Source organism: Zophobas morio, unplaced genomic scaffold (genome assembly GCF_036711695.1).
Source record: "Zophobas morio isolate AGI-343-1 ecotype UQ-CSIRO unplaced genomic scaffold, CSIRO_AGI_Zmor_V1 ptg000038l, whole genome shotgun sequence".
In the NCBI taxonomy this organism is placed as follows: Eukaryota; Metazoa; Arthropoda; class Insecta; order Coleoptera; family Tenebrionidae; genus Zophobas; species Zophobas morio.
The window spans coordinates 447,235-463,426 of record NW_026972143.1 but is presented as its reverse complement, the minus strand read 5'-3'; the positions used below and the strand labels follow the sequence as shown (position 1 = coordinate 463,426).

The 16,192-nt window shown below is 30.9% G+C and overlaps 1 protein-coding gene across 3 annotated transcripts in view; it reads right to left on the bottom strand.

Moving 5' to 3' along the window:
• Positions 1-16,192, bottom strand: part of LOC135139893 (GTPase-activating protein CdGAPr) — a 78,210-nt gene that overhangs the window by 49,354 nt on the left and 12,664 nt on the right. For 2 of the 3 annotated variants that reach the window (XM_064070254.1, XM_064070255.1), the window contains exon 1: positions 4,557-4,719. The exons of the other annotated variant lie outside the window; for it this stretch is intronic. In XM_064070254.1, the coding sequence (XP_063926324.1) occupies positions 4,557-4,619 (63 nt within the window). In that variant the 5' untranslated portion in view covers positions 4,620-4,719. Of the gene's footprint in view, positions 1-4,556; positions 4,720-16,192 lie in introns of those variants that run through there. 3 annotated transcript variants of the gene reach the window in all.

The window sequence follows — 16,192 nt, the reverse complement described above, 5'->3', positions numbered from 1 at the left end:
AATCAGAAAATCCAGGAAACGAAAAAATAAAAAAGAGAAACATCGAAAGTTGAATAATCGAAAATTCTAAAATCGAAAAATGGTAAAACTGAAAAATCGAAGGATCGAAAAATTTAAAATTCGGGAAATCAAAAAGGAAACAAATTAAAAATTCGAATAATGAAAAATCCAAGAATCGAAATGTAGAAAAAACGAAATATCAAAAGTCGAAAAATCGGAAATTCTAAACACGAAAATCAAAATTTCGAAAATTGAAAATACGAGAATTATAAAAGACGGAAAGTCGAAAATTGAAAAATTGAAAAAGCGAAAAGTAAAAAAATTGAAAATTCGAACTTTCAACAATGAAGAAATCGAATATCGAAAATCGAATATCTAGTGACCTAACATTAGAGAAGTCGTAATATCGAGAATCGAGAATTCGATGAATCAAATGTTCGAAAAACCACAAATCGGAAAACCGATAAATCCAAGAAATGAAAAAATAAAAAAACGAAATATCGAAAGTTGAACAATCGAAAAAACTCTAAAATCTAAAAATCGAAAAATCAAAAATGAAACGACCTGAAAATTCGAATACTGAAAACTCGAAGAATCGAAATGTAGAAAAAACGATGTATCGAAAGTCGAAAAACTGAAAAGTCGAAAAATGGAAAAACCGAAAAATCGAGAAATTGAAATTAAAAAAATTGAAAATCGAATATCCAAAAATTAAAAATTCGAAGTATAGAAAATTGAAAAATCAAGGATTAGAAAAAGCGAAAAGTAAAAACATTTAATATTCGAATTTCCAACAATGAACAAATCGAAAATCGAAAAACTGGAAATCAGAAGTCCAAAAATCGAAAAAAAAATTTGAGAAAACGAAAATCGAATGATTTAAAATTCGAAAAGTCAAAATATCGAAAATTGAGAATTCGATGAACCAATGTTCGAAAAACGACAAATCGGAAAACCGAAAATTTGAAGATCAATAGATAGGAAATCGAAAAACCGAAAAATAACAAATTCGAAATCGAAATTTAGAAAAATCGAAAAATCCAAGAAACGAAAAAATAATAAAGCGAAATATCGAAAGCTGAATAATCGAAAATTCTAAAATCGAAAAATCGAGAAATCAAAAAGCAAAAGACCTGAAAATTCAAACACTGAAAAGTCGAAAAATGGAAAAACTGAAAAATCGAGAAATTGAAATTAAAAAAATTGAAAATCGAATATCCAAAGATTGAAAATTCGAAGTATAGAAAATTGAAAAATCAAGGATTAGAAAAAGCGAAAAGTAAAAACATTTAATATTCGAATTTCCAACAGTGAACAAATCGAAAATCGAAAAACTGGAAATCAGAAAACAAAATTGAGAAAACGAAAATCGAGTGATTTAAAATTCGAAAAGTCAAAATATCGAAAATTGAGAATTCGATGAACCAATGTTCGAAAAACGACAAATCGGAAAATCGAAAATTTTGAAGATCTATAGATATGAAATCGAAAAACCGGAAAATAACAAACTCGAATTCGAAATTTCGAAAAATCGAAAAATCCAAGAAACGAAAAAATAAAAAAGCGAAATATCGAAAGCTGAATAATCGAAAATTCTAAAAACGAAAAATCGAGAAATCAAAATGAAAATTCAAATACTCAAAAATCGAATAATTGAAATGTCGAAGAAAACGAAATATCGAAAGTCGAAAAAAGAAATTTCCAAAGACGAAAAATCGAAAAATGGAAAAGCTGAAAAATGGAGAAATCAAAATTTAAAAAAATGAAAATTTGAAAAACCGAAAATTCGAAATATCGAGAAGTCGAAAATTGAAAAAAATGGGAAGTCGAAAAATTGAAAATTTGAGAACTTGAAAAAACTAAAATTAAAAAAAATTGAAAAGTCGAATTTCGAAGAAGAACAAATCGAACACCGAAAAACCGAAAAATTTGGAAATCCAAAAATCGAAAAAAAAATTGAAAATTCGATGAATCAAATCTTCCGAAAAATAAAAAATCGAGAATTGTAAAAATCGAAAAATCCAAAAACGAAAAAATTAAAAAAACGAAATATTGAGAGCTGAATAACAGAAAAATCGAAATATCGAAAAATTGAAAATTGAAAAAACGAAAAATAAAAAAAATTGAAAAGTCGAATTTCGAACAATGAACAGCTCGAAAATCGAAAACTCATGAAATAAATTTTGAAAAGTAAAAAAATTGAAGTCTACAAATTAATAAATGGAAAAATAGAAAAATCTAAAATTTAAAAAATCAACGAATTGGAAAATTGAAAAATCGGGAAATTGGAAAAAAACAAATTGAAAATTTGAGTTACGATAAATCGAAAATCTATAAATCGGAAATCGAAAAACCGAAAAATAAAAAATTCGAAATCGAGATTTCAAAAAATCCAAACATCCAAAAAACGAAAAAAATAAAAAAGCGAAATATTGGAAGCTGAATAATAATAGAACATTCAAAATATCGAAAAATTGAAAATTGAAAAAGTGAGAATTCGAAAAAACGGAAAGTCGAAAAATTGAAAAATTGAGAAATTGGAAAAGCGAAAAGTAAAAAAAAATTGAAAAGTCGAATTTCGAACAATGAACAGATCGAAAATCGAGAACTCAAGAAATAAAAAAATGAAAAGTAAAAAAATTGAGGTCTACAAATTGAAGAATAGAAAAATTGAAAAATCGAAAATTTAAAAAATCAACGAATTGGAAAATTGAAAAATCGGGAAATCGAAAAAGCAACAAATCCAAAATTTGAGTTACGATAAATCGAAAATTCGTTGAATCAAATATTCGAAAATCTATAAATCGGAAATCGAAAGGCCGAAAAATAAAAAATTCGAAATCGAGATGATGAAAAATCCAAACATCCAAAAAATGAAAAAAACAAAAAACCGAAATATTGGAAACTGAATAATCGAAAATTCTAAAATCGAATAATCGAGAAATCAAAAAGGAAACGAATTGAAAAATTGAAAAGTCGAAATTAAAAAAATTGAAAATCGAATTTTGAATGAACAAATCGAAAATCGAAAAACAAAAAATCAAAAATCCAAAAATCTAAAAAAAAATGAGAAAACGAAAATCGAAAGTTCTAAAATTAGAAAAGTCGAAATATAGAAAATCGACAATTCGATGAAGCAAATTTGCGAAAAACGACAAATCCGAAAAATTTAAATAACATTCACTAATGTAAATTTTGAAGATGACGTCATTCTATTCTTGGTGGGGATAATTAGGTAAATTTTGGTTAGCGTTTTACCTACACAATAATCCTAATACACATATAAAATTTAACAATAATTGGTCCAGTGGACAGAGACTCGGAGTCATGAAACGTCGAGAAAACGTAAAAGTGGCCAGTCGCCCAATGGACTCGATTACAATAAGGGTAAGTGTGTTACGCCTTAAAAACAGAATACCGTAGAACTTTAGTCTTTGATTTTTTTCTATCTCACCCTGTATATTTACACAATTTTCATAAATCCAAAGACATCATTGGACACAATTAATACATAGAATATAAAAAAAGACATTATATCGTCCAGCTTCTTCAATTTCAAGAAACATGTATTTAATTAATCATAATAATTCTGAGATGACGTCATTAACTTTCTGGGGGAAATAAATAATAAACAAATTTTAACTGTAAAATTTCTTTGTACAAATTTCGTTTTTTTTAAGCTTATCTTACGTAAAGCAGTAAAACGGCACAAATATCAAATAAGTCCTTCACGGAAAACAATTAACATAAGTTCGCGTAGCGAGCAAGACGTTGAGTGCGGAAATCGATACAGAACGGAAATCTTGACACTGAGTTATTTTCAATATCAGAAACTTAAACCACATTGTTGCTCTTGGATCTATAGCAGCTTCAACGAAATTTGACACTAGTTGCATTAGATCATCGCTCTAAAACTTTACGTACTACAAACTGATATGAATAATAACGCGATATTTTTTCATCGTGGAATTAACCACAATAAAATGACGATGCGAATTTTTTATACGAGGCAACAAATTAATAAAAGTTAGAAAAAAATAATAATAAAAAAATTAATTGAACCACTTTTTTGTAGATAATATTTTAAATTCAGTGAAAAAAAATATTAAAAAATCAAGTCTGCTCACCCCATGGACGCACTCTGCAAACTGTGCTAAAAACCAGCCACCGTCCCCTCCAACCCGCCACCAGCCCCGGAATGCCCCATATGCAACAACTCGAAAGAACGTCTTCGTTCATCCGCAAAAAACTTGGCTCCGTCCCAGCCGACCTCTAAGTGTGCCGCTTCCGACGCCGCTCCCGACGCCGCTCCCGCTCATCGCCCGCCAATCATCACAATTCCGAAAAACCGCCAACCCCACGTGACCCCTCCGACCGGCAAAAATCCTACGAAAATTCTTGGCATCGAGCGAAGGCGCATTCCTCTCGCATTCCCTACGTGTTATCTGAGGGTCGCGCGAGCAACAGCCACCAAACAAAAGAACAACAAACGCCACACAACACAGAGTATGCGGAACCGCCCCCTTCGGAGGCGTCGCGCCGCCGCCACCACTGACTTTGGCGAAGTTAACGCAGAACATCTCGTCGTCGGCGGTTGCTGAACAGCACGAGCACGTCATCGGTTTTTCGCGTGTCGGGCGGGCGGGCTCGTCATCGCCGCCTCCGCCGCCGCCGTCGTCGCACGCCCCTTTCCGCGAATGTGGGTTAGGAGCGGCCGGAGACGACTGGCGAGCGTGTGTGCGTTTAAAAGCGAAAGCTGCGCCCCCCAAAAATATCGAGCGACGCTGCGCGTCGCGGCGCCCCGGACGCCGAGATCGATCGATTTCGAACGGGCGGGAATTCGAAGGCGATTGCGATGGGGAACGGAGAGGACACGGGAGAGAAGGAAGACGGGAGGAAGGAAAGGAGAGAAGAGAAGTGGTGGGGGAGGGATGTGAAAAGAATGCACAAAAAATGTTGAACCACTTCCTCAATATGTCCATATTATTAATTGCAACATTCCCACTGAGTAAAAGCCAAATACAATGACATGTTGAAAACAATACAATAATATCAACGATGTTGTTTTTATTTTATTATCTGTTTTTAAGTTTTTCTAAATCACCTACACTTTAATTAATACTTTTTTATTGAGAAATGTCACAATTATGTTGATAAATTATTGCAATAACAGGCAATATTTACGTCGATAAAATTCCATCGAAGTTAAATCTTTATTCGATTTTAACTATTTTCACCAGACTAGACATATCGTTCGTCGTATTTTTTTTATCTCTGGCGCAACGTGAGACTAATATTGATTCTGATAATCCAGTAAAGTATAAGATTGAAATTTATTACTGGATGAGGCAGAGATTGAATTTCTAATATAGGTCGATCCGTTTCCACTTAATAGTCAACCTACAGTATAGTAAGTTACATTTTTGTAATTAACTTCAAAACGCAAATTAAAAAAAAAACAATATTAAAAATGGAAAAAAATGAGCCATTAGTTACTACATTCTTATTCTTATCTCTCAGCTTCTACATTTTTAGAGAATATCAACTTTGAAAATTTTTCTTACGTGAATAAAGAAATCATGTCAAGCCAGATCAAATCAGATCAAGTAAAGTTGAATCATATCAGTCACATCAGGTTAAAAAAATTTTTGATTTTTGGATATTCTAATTTTCATTTTTTTAAATTTTGATTTCTCGATTTTTCAGCTTTTCCATTTTTCGATTTTTCGTCTTTGGAAATTTCTTTTTTCGACTTTCGATATTTCGTTTTTTTCGACATTTCAATTATTCGATTTTTGAGTATTTAAATTTTCATTTTGATTTCTCGATTTTTCGTTTTTAGAATTTTCGATTATTCAGCTTTCGATATTTCGCTTTTTTATTTTTTCGTTTCTTGGATTTTTCGATTTTTCGAAATTTCGATTTCGAGTTTGTTATTTTTCGGTTTTTCGATTTCCTATCAATAGATCTTCAAATTTTCGGTTTTCCGATTTGTCGTTTTTCAAACATTGGTTCATCGAATTCTCAATTTTCGATATTTTGACTTTTCGAATTTTAAATCACTCGATTTTCGTTTTCTCAATTTTTTTTTTTTTTTTGATTTTTGGACTTCTGATTTCCAGTTTTTCGATTTTCGATTTGTTCATTGTTGGAAATTCGAATATTAAATGTTTTTACTTTTCGCTTTTTCTAATCCTTGATTTTTCAATTTTTTATACTTCGAATTTTCAATCTTTGGATATTGGATTTTCAATTTTTTTAATTTCAATTTCTCGATTTTTCAGTTTTTCCATTTTTCGACTTTTCAGTATTCGAATTTTCAGGTCGTTTACTTTTTGATTTATCGATTTTTCGATTTTAGAATTTTCGATTATTCAACTTTCGATATTTCGCTTTTTATTTTTTCGTTTCTTGGATTTATCGATTTTTCGAAATCTCGATTACGATTTTTTTTATTTTTCGGTTTTTCCATTTCCGATTTATAGACTTTCATTTTTTCGGTTTTCCGATTTGTCGTTTTTCGAACATTTGATTAATCGAATTTTCAATTTTTTTTCGATTTTTGGATTTTCGATTTTTTCGGTTTTTCGGTTTTCGATTTGTTCATTGTTCAAAATTCGAATTTTCATTTTTTTCGAATTCTCGTTTTTTCATTTTTCAACTTTTCTATTTTCGAATTTCCGATTTTTGTATATTCGAATTTTCATTTTCTTAAATTTTGATTTTTCGGTTTTTCAGCTTTTCCATTTATCAATTTTTCGTCTTTAGAATTTTCTATTTTTCGACTTTCGATGTTTCGTTTTTTCTACATTACAATTCTTCGATTTTTGAGTATTCAAATTTTCAATTCGTTTCCTTTTTGATTTCTCGATTTTTCGATTTTAGAATTTTCGATTATTCAGCTTTCGATATTTCGCTTTTTTATTTTTTTGTATTTTGGATTTTTCGATTTTTCGAAATTTCGATTTCGAATTTGTTATTTTTCGGTTTTTCGATTTCCTATCTATTGATCTTCAAATTATCGGTTTTCCGATTTGTCGTTTTTCGAACATTGGTTCATCGAATTCTCAATTTTTGATATTTTGACTTTTCGAATTTTAAGTCACTGGATTTTCGTTTTCTCAATTTTTTTTTCGATTTTTGAAATTCTGATTTTTCGATTTTCGATTTGTTCATTGTTGGAAATTCGAATATTATATGTTTTTACTTTTCGCTTTTTCTAATCCTTGATTTTTCAATTTTCTATATTTCGAATTTTCAATTTTTGGATATTCGATTTTCAATTTCTCGATTTTTCAGTTTTTCCATTTTTCGAATTTCCAGTTTTTCGACTTTCGATATATCGTTTTTTCTACATTTCGATTCTTCGAGTTTTCAGTATTAGAATTTTCAGGTCGTTTGCTTTTTGATTTCTCGATTTTTCGATTTTAGGGTTTTTTCGATTATTCAACTTTCGATATTTGTTTTTTATTTTTCGTTTCTTGGATTTATCGATTTTTCGAAATCTCGATTTCGATTTTTTGATATTTCGGTTTTTCCATTTCCGATTTATAGGTTTTCGAATTTTTGGTTTTCCGATTTGTTTCGAACAGTTGATTTATCGAATTCTCGATTTTCGATATTACGACTTCTAGAATTTTAGGTCACTCGATTTTCGTTTTCGCAATTTTTTTTGGATTTTTGAATTTTCGATTTTCGATATTCGATTTGTTCATTGTTGGAAGTTCGAATTTTTCAATTTTTTACTTTTCGCTTTTTTCAATTTCTCAATTTTTCGACTTTCCGGTTTTTATAATTTTCGTTTTTTCAATTTTCGAAAGTTGAAAAATCGAAAATTCTAAAATCGAAAAATGGAAAAATTGAAAAATCGGGAAATCGAAAAAGAAACAAATTGAAAATTTGAATTACGAAAAATCGAGAATTTGTTGAATCAAATGCTCGAAAAACAACAAATCAGAAAACCGAAAATTCGAAAATCTGTAAATCGGAAATCGAAAAATAAAAATTAGAAATCGAGATTTCGAAAAATGGAAAAATCCAAGAAACGAAAAAATAAAAAAGCGAAATATCGAAAATTCTAAAACCGAAAAATTGCAAAATCGAAAATTCAAAAAATCAAAAATCGAAAATTCTAAAACAGAAAATTTGCAAAATCGAAAATTCAAAAAATCAAAAATCGAAAATTTGAAAAATCGGCGAATTGAAAATTTTAGAAATCGGGAAATCGAACAAGAAACAATTTGGAAATTAGAATTACCAAAAATCGAAAATTCGTTGAAACAAATATTAGAAAAACGACAAATCGGAAAACCGAAAATTTGAAAATCCATAAGTCGGAAATCGAAAAATAAAAATTAGAAATCAAGATTTCAAAAAATCGCAAACTCCAAGAAACGCAAAAATAAAAAAGCGAAATATCGGAAGTTGAATAATCAAAATTCTAAAACAGAAAAAGTGCAAAATCGAAAATTCAAAAAACCAAAAATCGAAAATTTGAAAAATCGGCGAATTGAAAAATTTAAAAATCGGGAAATCCAAAACAGAAAAATTGCAAAATCGAAAATTCAGATAATCAAAAATCGAAAATTTGAAAAATCGGGGAAATGAAAAATTTTAAAATCGGGAAATCGAAAAAGAAACAATTTGGATTACCAAAAATCGAAAATTCGTTGAAAAAAATAATCAAATAAAAAAACGACAAATCGGAAAACCGAAAATTTCAAAATCTATAAATCGGAAATCGAAAAATAAAAATTAGAATTAAGATTTCGAAAAATCGAAAACTCCGAGAAACGCAAAAATCAAAAAGCGAAATATCGAAAGTTGAAAATTCAAAATTCTAAAATCGAAAAATGGAAAAATTGAAAAACCGGGAAAACGAAAAAAAAATTGAAATGGAAAAATAAAAATTCTAAATCGAGATTTCGAAAAATGGAAAAGTCCAAGAAACGAAAAAATAAAAAAGCGAAATATCGAAAGCTGAATAATCGAAAATTCTAAAACAGAAAAATTGCAAAATCGAAAATTCAAAAAATCAAAAATCGAAAATTTGAAAAATCGGCGAATTGAAAAATTTAAAAATTGGGAAATCAAAACAGAAACAATTTGGAAATTTGAATTACCAAAAATCGAAAATTCGTTGAATCAAAAACGACAAATCGGAAAACCGAAAATTTGACAATCTATAAGTCGGAAATCGAAAAATAAAAATTAGAAATCGAGATTTCGAAAAATCGGAAACTCCAGGAAAAGCAAAAATAAAAAAGCGAAATATCGAAAGTTGAAAAATCGAAAATTCTAAAATCGAAAAATGGAAAAATTGAAAAATCGGGAAATCGAAAAATAAAAATTCTAAATCCAGATTTCGAAAAATCGAAAAATCCAAGAAACGAAAAATTAAAAAAGCGAAATATCGAAAGCTGAATAATCGAAAATTCTAAAACAGAAAAATTGCAAAATCGAAAATTCAAAAAATCAAAAATCGAAAATTTGAAAAATCGGCGAATTGAAAAATTTAAAAATCGGGAAATCGAAAAAGAAACAATTTTAAATTTGAATTACCAAAAATCGAAAATTCGTTGAATCAAATATTAGAAAAACGACAAATCGGAGAACCGAAAATTTGAAAATCTATAAGTCGGAAATCGAAAAATAAAAATTAGAAATCGAGATTTCGAAAAATCGAAAAATCCAAGAAACGCAAAAATAAAAAAGCGAAATGTCGAAAGTTGAAAAATCGAAAATTTTAAAATCGAAAAATGGAAAAATTGAAAAATCGGGAAATCGAAAAAGAAACAAATTGAAAATTTGAATTACGAAAAATCGAGAATTCGTTGAATCAAGTACTCGAAAACCAACAAATCAGAAAACCGAAAATTCGAAAATCTATAAATCGGAAATCGAGGAATAAAAATTCTAAATCGAGATTTCGAAAAATGGAAAAGTCCAAGAAACGAAAAAATAAAAAAGCGAAATATCGAAAGTTGATTAATCGAAAATTCTAAAATCGAAAAATCGGAAAATCGAAAAAGAAACAAATTCAAAATTTGAATTACGAAAAATCGATAATTCGTTGAATCGAATACTCGAAAAACAACAAATCAGAAAACCGAAAATTCGAAAATCTATAAATCGGAAATCGAAAAATAAAAATTAGAAATCGAGATTTCGAAAAACGAAAAATCCAAGAAACGAAAAAATAAAAAAGCGAAATATCGAAAGCTGAATAATCGAAAATTCTAAAACAGAAAAATTGCAAAATCGAAAACACAAAAAATCAAAAATCGAAAATTTGGAAAATCGGCGAATTAAAAAATTTAAAAACTGGGAAATTGAAAAAGGTAAATAATTTGGAAATTTTAATTACGAAAAAACGAAAATTTGTTGAATCAAATATTAGAAAAACGACAAATCGGAAAACCGAAAATTTGAAAATCAATGAGTCGGAAATCGAAAAATAAAAATAAGAAATCGAGATTTCGAAAAATCGAAAACTCCAAGAAACGCAAAAATAAAAGGGCGAAATATCGGAAGTTGAATAATCAAAATTCTAAAATCGAAAAATGGAAAAATTGAAAAATCGGGAAATCGAAAAAAAAACAAATTGAAAATATGGATTACGAAAAATCGAGAATCCGTTGAATCAAATACTCGAAAAACAACAAATCAGAAAACCGAAAATTCGAAAATCTATAAATCGGAAATCGAAAAATCAAAATTAGAAATCGAGATTTCGAAAAATCGAAAACTCCAAGAAACGCAAAAATAAAAAAGCGAAATATCGAAAGCTGAATAATCGAAAATTCTAAAACAGAAAAATTGCAAAATCGAAAATTCAAAAAATCAAAAATCGAAAATTTGAAAAATCGGCGACTTGAAAAATTTAAAAATCGGAAAATCGAAAAAGAAACAATTTGTAAATTTGAATTACCAAAAATCGAAAATTCGTTGAATCAAATATTAGAAAAACGACAAATCGGAAAACCGAAAATTTGAAAACCTATAAGTCGGAAATCGAAAAATGAAAATTAGAAATCAAGATTTCGAAAAATCGGAAACTCCAGGGAACGCAAAAACAAAAAAGCGAAATATCGGAAGTTGAATAATCAAAAATTCTAAAATCGAAAAATGGAAAAATTGAAAAATCGGGAAATCGAAAAAGAAACCAATTGAAAATTTGAATTACGAAAAATCGAGAATTCGTTGAATCGAGTACTCGAAAACCAACAAATCAGAAAACCGAAAATTCGAAAATCTATAAATCGGAAATCGAAAACTAAAAATTAGAAATCGAGATTTCGAAAAATCGAAAACTCCAAGAAACGCAAAACTAAAAAAGCGAAATATCGAAAGCTGAATAATCGAATTCTAAAACCGAAAAATTGCAAAATCGAAAATTCAAAAAATCAAAAATCGAAAATTTGAAAAAACGGCGAATTAAAAAATTTAACAATTGGGAAATCGAAAAAGAAATAATTTGGAAATTTGAATTACGAAAAATCGAAAATTTGTTGAATCAAATATTAGAAAAACGACAAATTAGAAAAACGACAAATTGGAAAACCGAAAATTTGAAAATCTATAAGTCGGAAATCGAAAAATAAAAATTAGAAACCGAGATTTCGAAAAATCCAAAACTCCAACAAACGCAAAAATAAAAAAGCTATAACACGTGGTTTATTCCGTAAAAACTTTATTCAACAAAACATAGTATATACACTGCATAGACATAGACTGGTTACACGAGTTCTTAAAAATGGTCACTCCGCGGACGAACAGTCCTGATAACTCGTACAGTCGCGAACACCCGGAGCGTTTTTCCACGGCCGGACCTGCGGGACCCCTCGGATACGCCGCTGATACTCAAGCCGACTTACTACTCGATTTGGACCTCCAAGACCCCTCGGATGCAAGGTGATACGCAAATGAGCTGTGAAGTTCGCAGATGGAAAAACTTGCCGAATCTGGCCGCTCGGGTCCTATGTAAAGGCGGCTAGAAATGCGTCGCGTGGGAGTGAAAGGGCGCACCGCCCTCTGGTAAGGGAGCGAGCGAGTACCGGGGTGCTGCGGCAGGGTAGTGGTGGTGCGTGGGCGTGACAGAGGGCGCTAGGGGTACTGATCGCGCTACAAAGCGAAATATCAAAAGTTGAAAAATCGAAAATTCTAAAATCGAAAAATGGAAAAATTGAAAAATCGGGAAATCGAAAAAGAAACAAATTGAAAATATGAATTACGAAAAATCGAGAATTCGTTGAATCAAATACTCGAAAAACAACAAACCGGAGAATCGAAAATTCGAAAATCTATAAATCGGAAATCGAAAAATAAAAATTAGAAATCTAGATTTGCAAAAATCGAAAAATCCAAGAAACGAAAAACTAAAAAAGCGAAACACCGAAAGCTGAATAATCGAAAATTCTAAAACAGAAAAATTGCAAAATCGAAAATTCAACCAAAAATCGAAAATTTGAAATATCGGCGAATTCAAAAATTTAAAAATCGGGAAATCGAAAAAGAAACAATTTGGAAATTTGAATTACCAAAAATCGAAAATTTGAAAAACTATAAGACGGAAATCGAAAAATAAAAATTAGAAAAATCGAAAACTCCAAGAAAGGCAAAAATAAAAAAGCGAAATATCGAAAGTTATATAATCAAAATTCTAAAATCGAAAAATGTAAAAATTGAAAAATCGGGAAATCGAAAAAAAAACAAATTGAAAATTTAAATTACGAAAAATCGAGAATTCGTTGAATCAAATATTCGAAAAACAACAAACCGAAAATTCGAAAATCTACAAATCGGAAATCGAAGAATCGAGAAATCCAAGAAACGAAAAAATATAAAAGCGAAATATCGAAAACTGAATAATCGAAAATTCTAAAACAGAAAAATTGCAAAATCGAAAATTCAAAAAACTTATAGCGGTTATGACAAAATAAATAAAATTTCGCTAAATCAAATTTTATATATTTTTATTTAAGAAGCGGCATTTGAAGTTCTGTCTAAATAACCTTGGAGCAATTTTCCATCCTAATATTCTCATACCTATAAAGTATTCAACTTAGAATAGTAAACACATACTCTAATTTCAACTCCAATTATTCCAACATTCTTTTACATTTACGATTCTATGTAAAATATTATTTTCTCGTTACCATCGATTTTATCCTAAAAACTCACATATTCCGGTGACCTATATTGCATATGTTAACAATTGACTACGTAGACTTTTCGTCTGCAATTCTATTGTGAAGCTTGGGGTCGTATCGATCCTCACATGGTCCGCTTTATTTTAAACATGGCACAGTTTTTGCGTTCGTTCGCATCCACTTATTTTTCACAATTAAAAGCTCGATAACGACAACCACAATAGTTTTCGAGCCTCGACTTCGCCTCGCATTTCAGCCTATAAACACGAAATATTTCTTCGTGCTAAACGTAAACCAAGACTTTTTTTTTAATTTTGGAACAAGCATGAACTGAAATTAAATATAAAATAAAATCATGTACTAGTTCTGTCAGTGGCGAGATTTATGAAAACTTAACAGTGCCAACTTCACCAGATCAAATCGTTACAAAAAAGAAAAAAAATCCAAACGAAGCACTATTTATTTCTACACATACAAATTTCGAATATATTGCCACTTTCATAGCGACTTTTAGAATTTCGAGCTCATTAAGTTCAGTGCCGTTGCCAATGACAGCAACCATTATTTCTCAATGTCGACAATTAACCAGACAAAGCGAACCGAAGCCGCTCTTTTATCCAAGAAATTTTGGAACCCGCCCAATTTTTCACACATCAAAAAGTCACCCGAAACACCAAACTGTAAATTGCAGCACACGTCACACCGTGACAAATCCGCCTTCCTGCACTTTCCACGTCTTTTTTCCGAGCTGCGAAAGTCGATTTCGACCACACATTTCCTGGTAAATGTCGAAAATACAGGATACACACTAATTCGGATCATTGTAGAAGTTACGCAAGGGTGCTCATTGAACCCGACGCTATTTACGTTAGACGGAGTAGCAACGGAACTTTTTTCGCTGAATGCTTCGACTACTTTATCTGCATAAACTTGCTTTCTTTCCATTAAAACTTTTTGCGTCTTCGTGTTGTTGCTTCTGCTTTGGTTCATTTCGAGGGCGATTTTTTGCGTTTTGTGTCATGAAAATTTAATTTTAGTGTAAGTAGTCGGTCTACATCTAGAGGGTCATTATTTACATTAGCGACTGCGGTCGATCCTAATCACATTTCTTCCAGCAAACCGTGAAGGAAGAGACAAAGCCAACTATTTCTGGCGCTGGTTAAATTAATTTATCGTTAAAACGTTCTTTTCCGAGTTTAAATAACGATCAAGAGACGGAGGAATTCGTTGAAGTCGTTCGAAGGGGGTCAAGATCAAGGGCTACGCATTTTTCTTCCAAAGATATTTAATATGTCCACTTGACGACGCGCTAATAGTGTGTCACATGTCAGAAACATAATCGAACTGTCAACTCTATAACGTGTTATGTAACAACCGCCAACTTAATTTAATTCAGCGAAAGATGAAATTATAACACCTCACGAAGTTCCAAAGCCACCCAATAATCCACTTTTTCCCCAAATAAGTGAATTACGCCGCACTTCTCCCTCCAGTTCCTTAACTAACCCACTTAACTCCTCATCACCGCAATTCCAAATTTAAATTTTCAGTGAATCATCCCGACCCCGCCGCCTCGACAACTGAAACACTGACCAACCGAATAATCAGTAAACCGCAAGTACAGTCGGCCATTAATTAGGCGAACTTGGCAATCAATTTAATTGAATTATTTACGGACTGTACCATCCTTCCGTTACGTATTAGCCTTGAGTTGTCCGTCTTGGCCCGACGGAAGCGATTTTCGCATAAAACGTAAACGAGAAACCATCACGCCGTTAGCATAAACAAAAATACTATAATAAACCTCAATAACAAAACAAACGGGCGAGATTGTGCAACGGTTTATTTTCGTTTCGTACGAAATGTAAATCGGGTTTGTGTTTTTTCGGGTTTTTTGGAAATGGGTTAATGGCGGAGGTTGCTGCAACGGTAATTAAAAAGCGTGATTGTGGGTATTGTTAGACGAAATGTCTTAATTGGGGACGGGTAATAGTGTAATACGAGATTAAGACGGAGGTTTCGTTCTCGAGTTGTGAATTTTGCGTGTTGGCCAATAAGCGGAGCGGTCTCGATGTTCGGTGATTAATTTTCTGTCTCACTTATAATGTGAGAGGGGTGATTGCATTCGCTATATTTGTGATCAGTATGTAAACATAAAGGCGATTTTAGCGCAAACCTCAAACTGTCACTCTTCTGATTTCTTCAGATGCTATTTATCATAACATTTTTGACAGTACTAATATTGTAATAAGTTTAAGTTATTCCCTTGTTCCTAAAGCACAAACAATTTCAAGTCCAATTCCCCACTTTATGTATCTTAGAAACTACACAACCGACTATTTCGAAATTTTGTTTCAAATTATCCTGGAAAAATATGAATTTGTCTGATTTTTATGAAACTTTGGCAACGCAGGCCTTGTTATTAGTTATATTTGTATTATATCATCCCTATCTAAATCTACCACAGGATACTCCTGTACCTATGGTGTATTAATCCACGTCTAAATAAAATATTACATAATCAAATTTTATTATTTATCTACGAAACTGGTCAATTGTTTAATTGTCTCTGCTTCAGAGACAAGGAAAGTTTTGTCTAGAAAACTACGAAAAAGTCACTGGTATTTTATTTTTGAATAAAACTGAAAAAGTCTCTGGGATCCCTGGTGTTTTGTCTTCAAAACAGTTTACAAAAATCGAAGGAGTTCATTGTTTTTTTTTAATTATGAAAAAATGTCCGGTACTCCCTTTGTGTTATTTTTGAAACAATTTGAAAACATCACGGAAACCTCGTCTGATTTATTAATGAAAAAGTTCGGAAAAACAAATTTTTGAAAGAGTTTAAGAATCCTGAGAATCCTGTCCTTAACTAAAGAATTTGAAAAAATCTTCAAGGCCTTCTGTGTTTTGTTTTTTAAAGAGTTTTAACGAAACTTGGGGACGTCTAGTGTCTTTAAACAAAAAATTCGAAAGAATCTTCAAGATCCTCTAGGTTCTGTTTTTGAAAGAGTTTAAGAATCTTAAGGACCCTGTCTGTAATT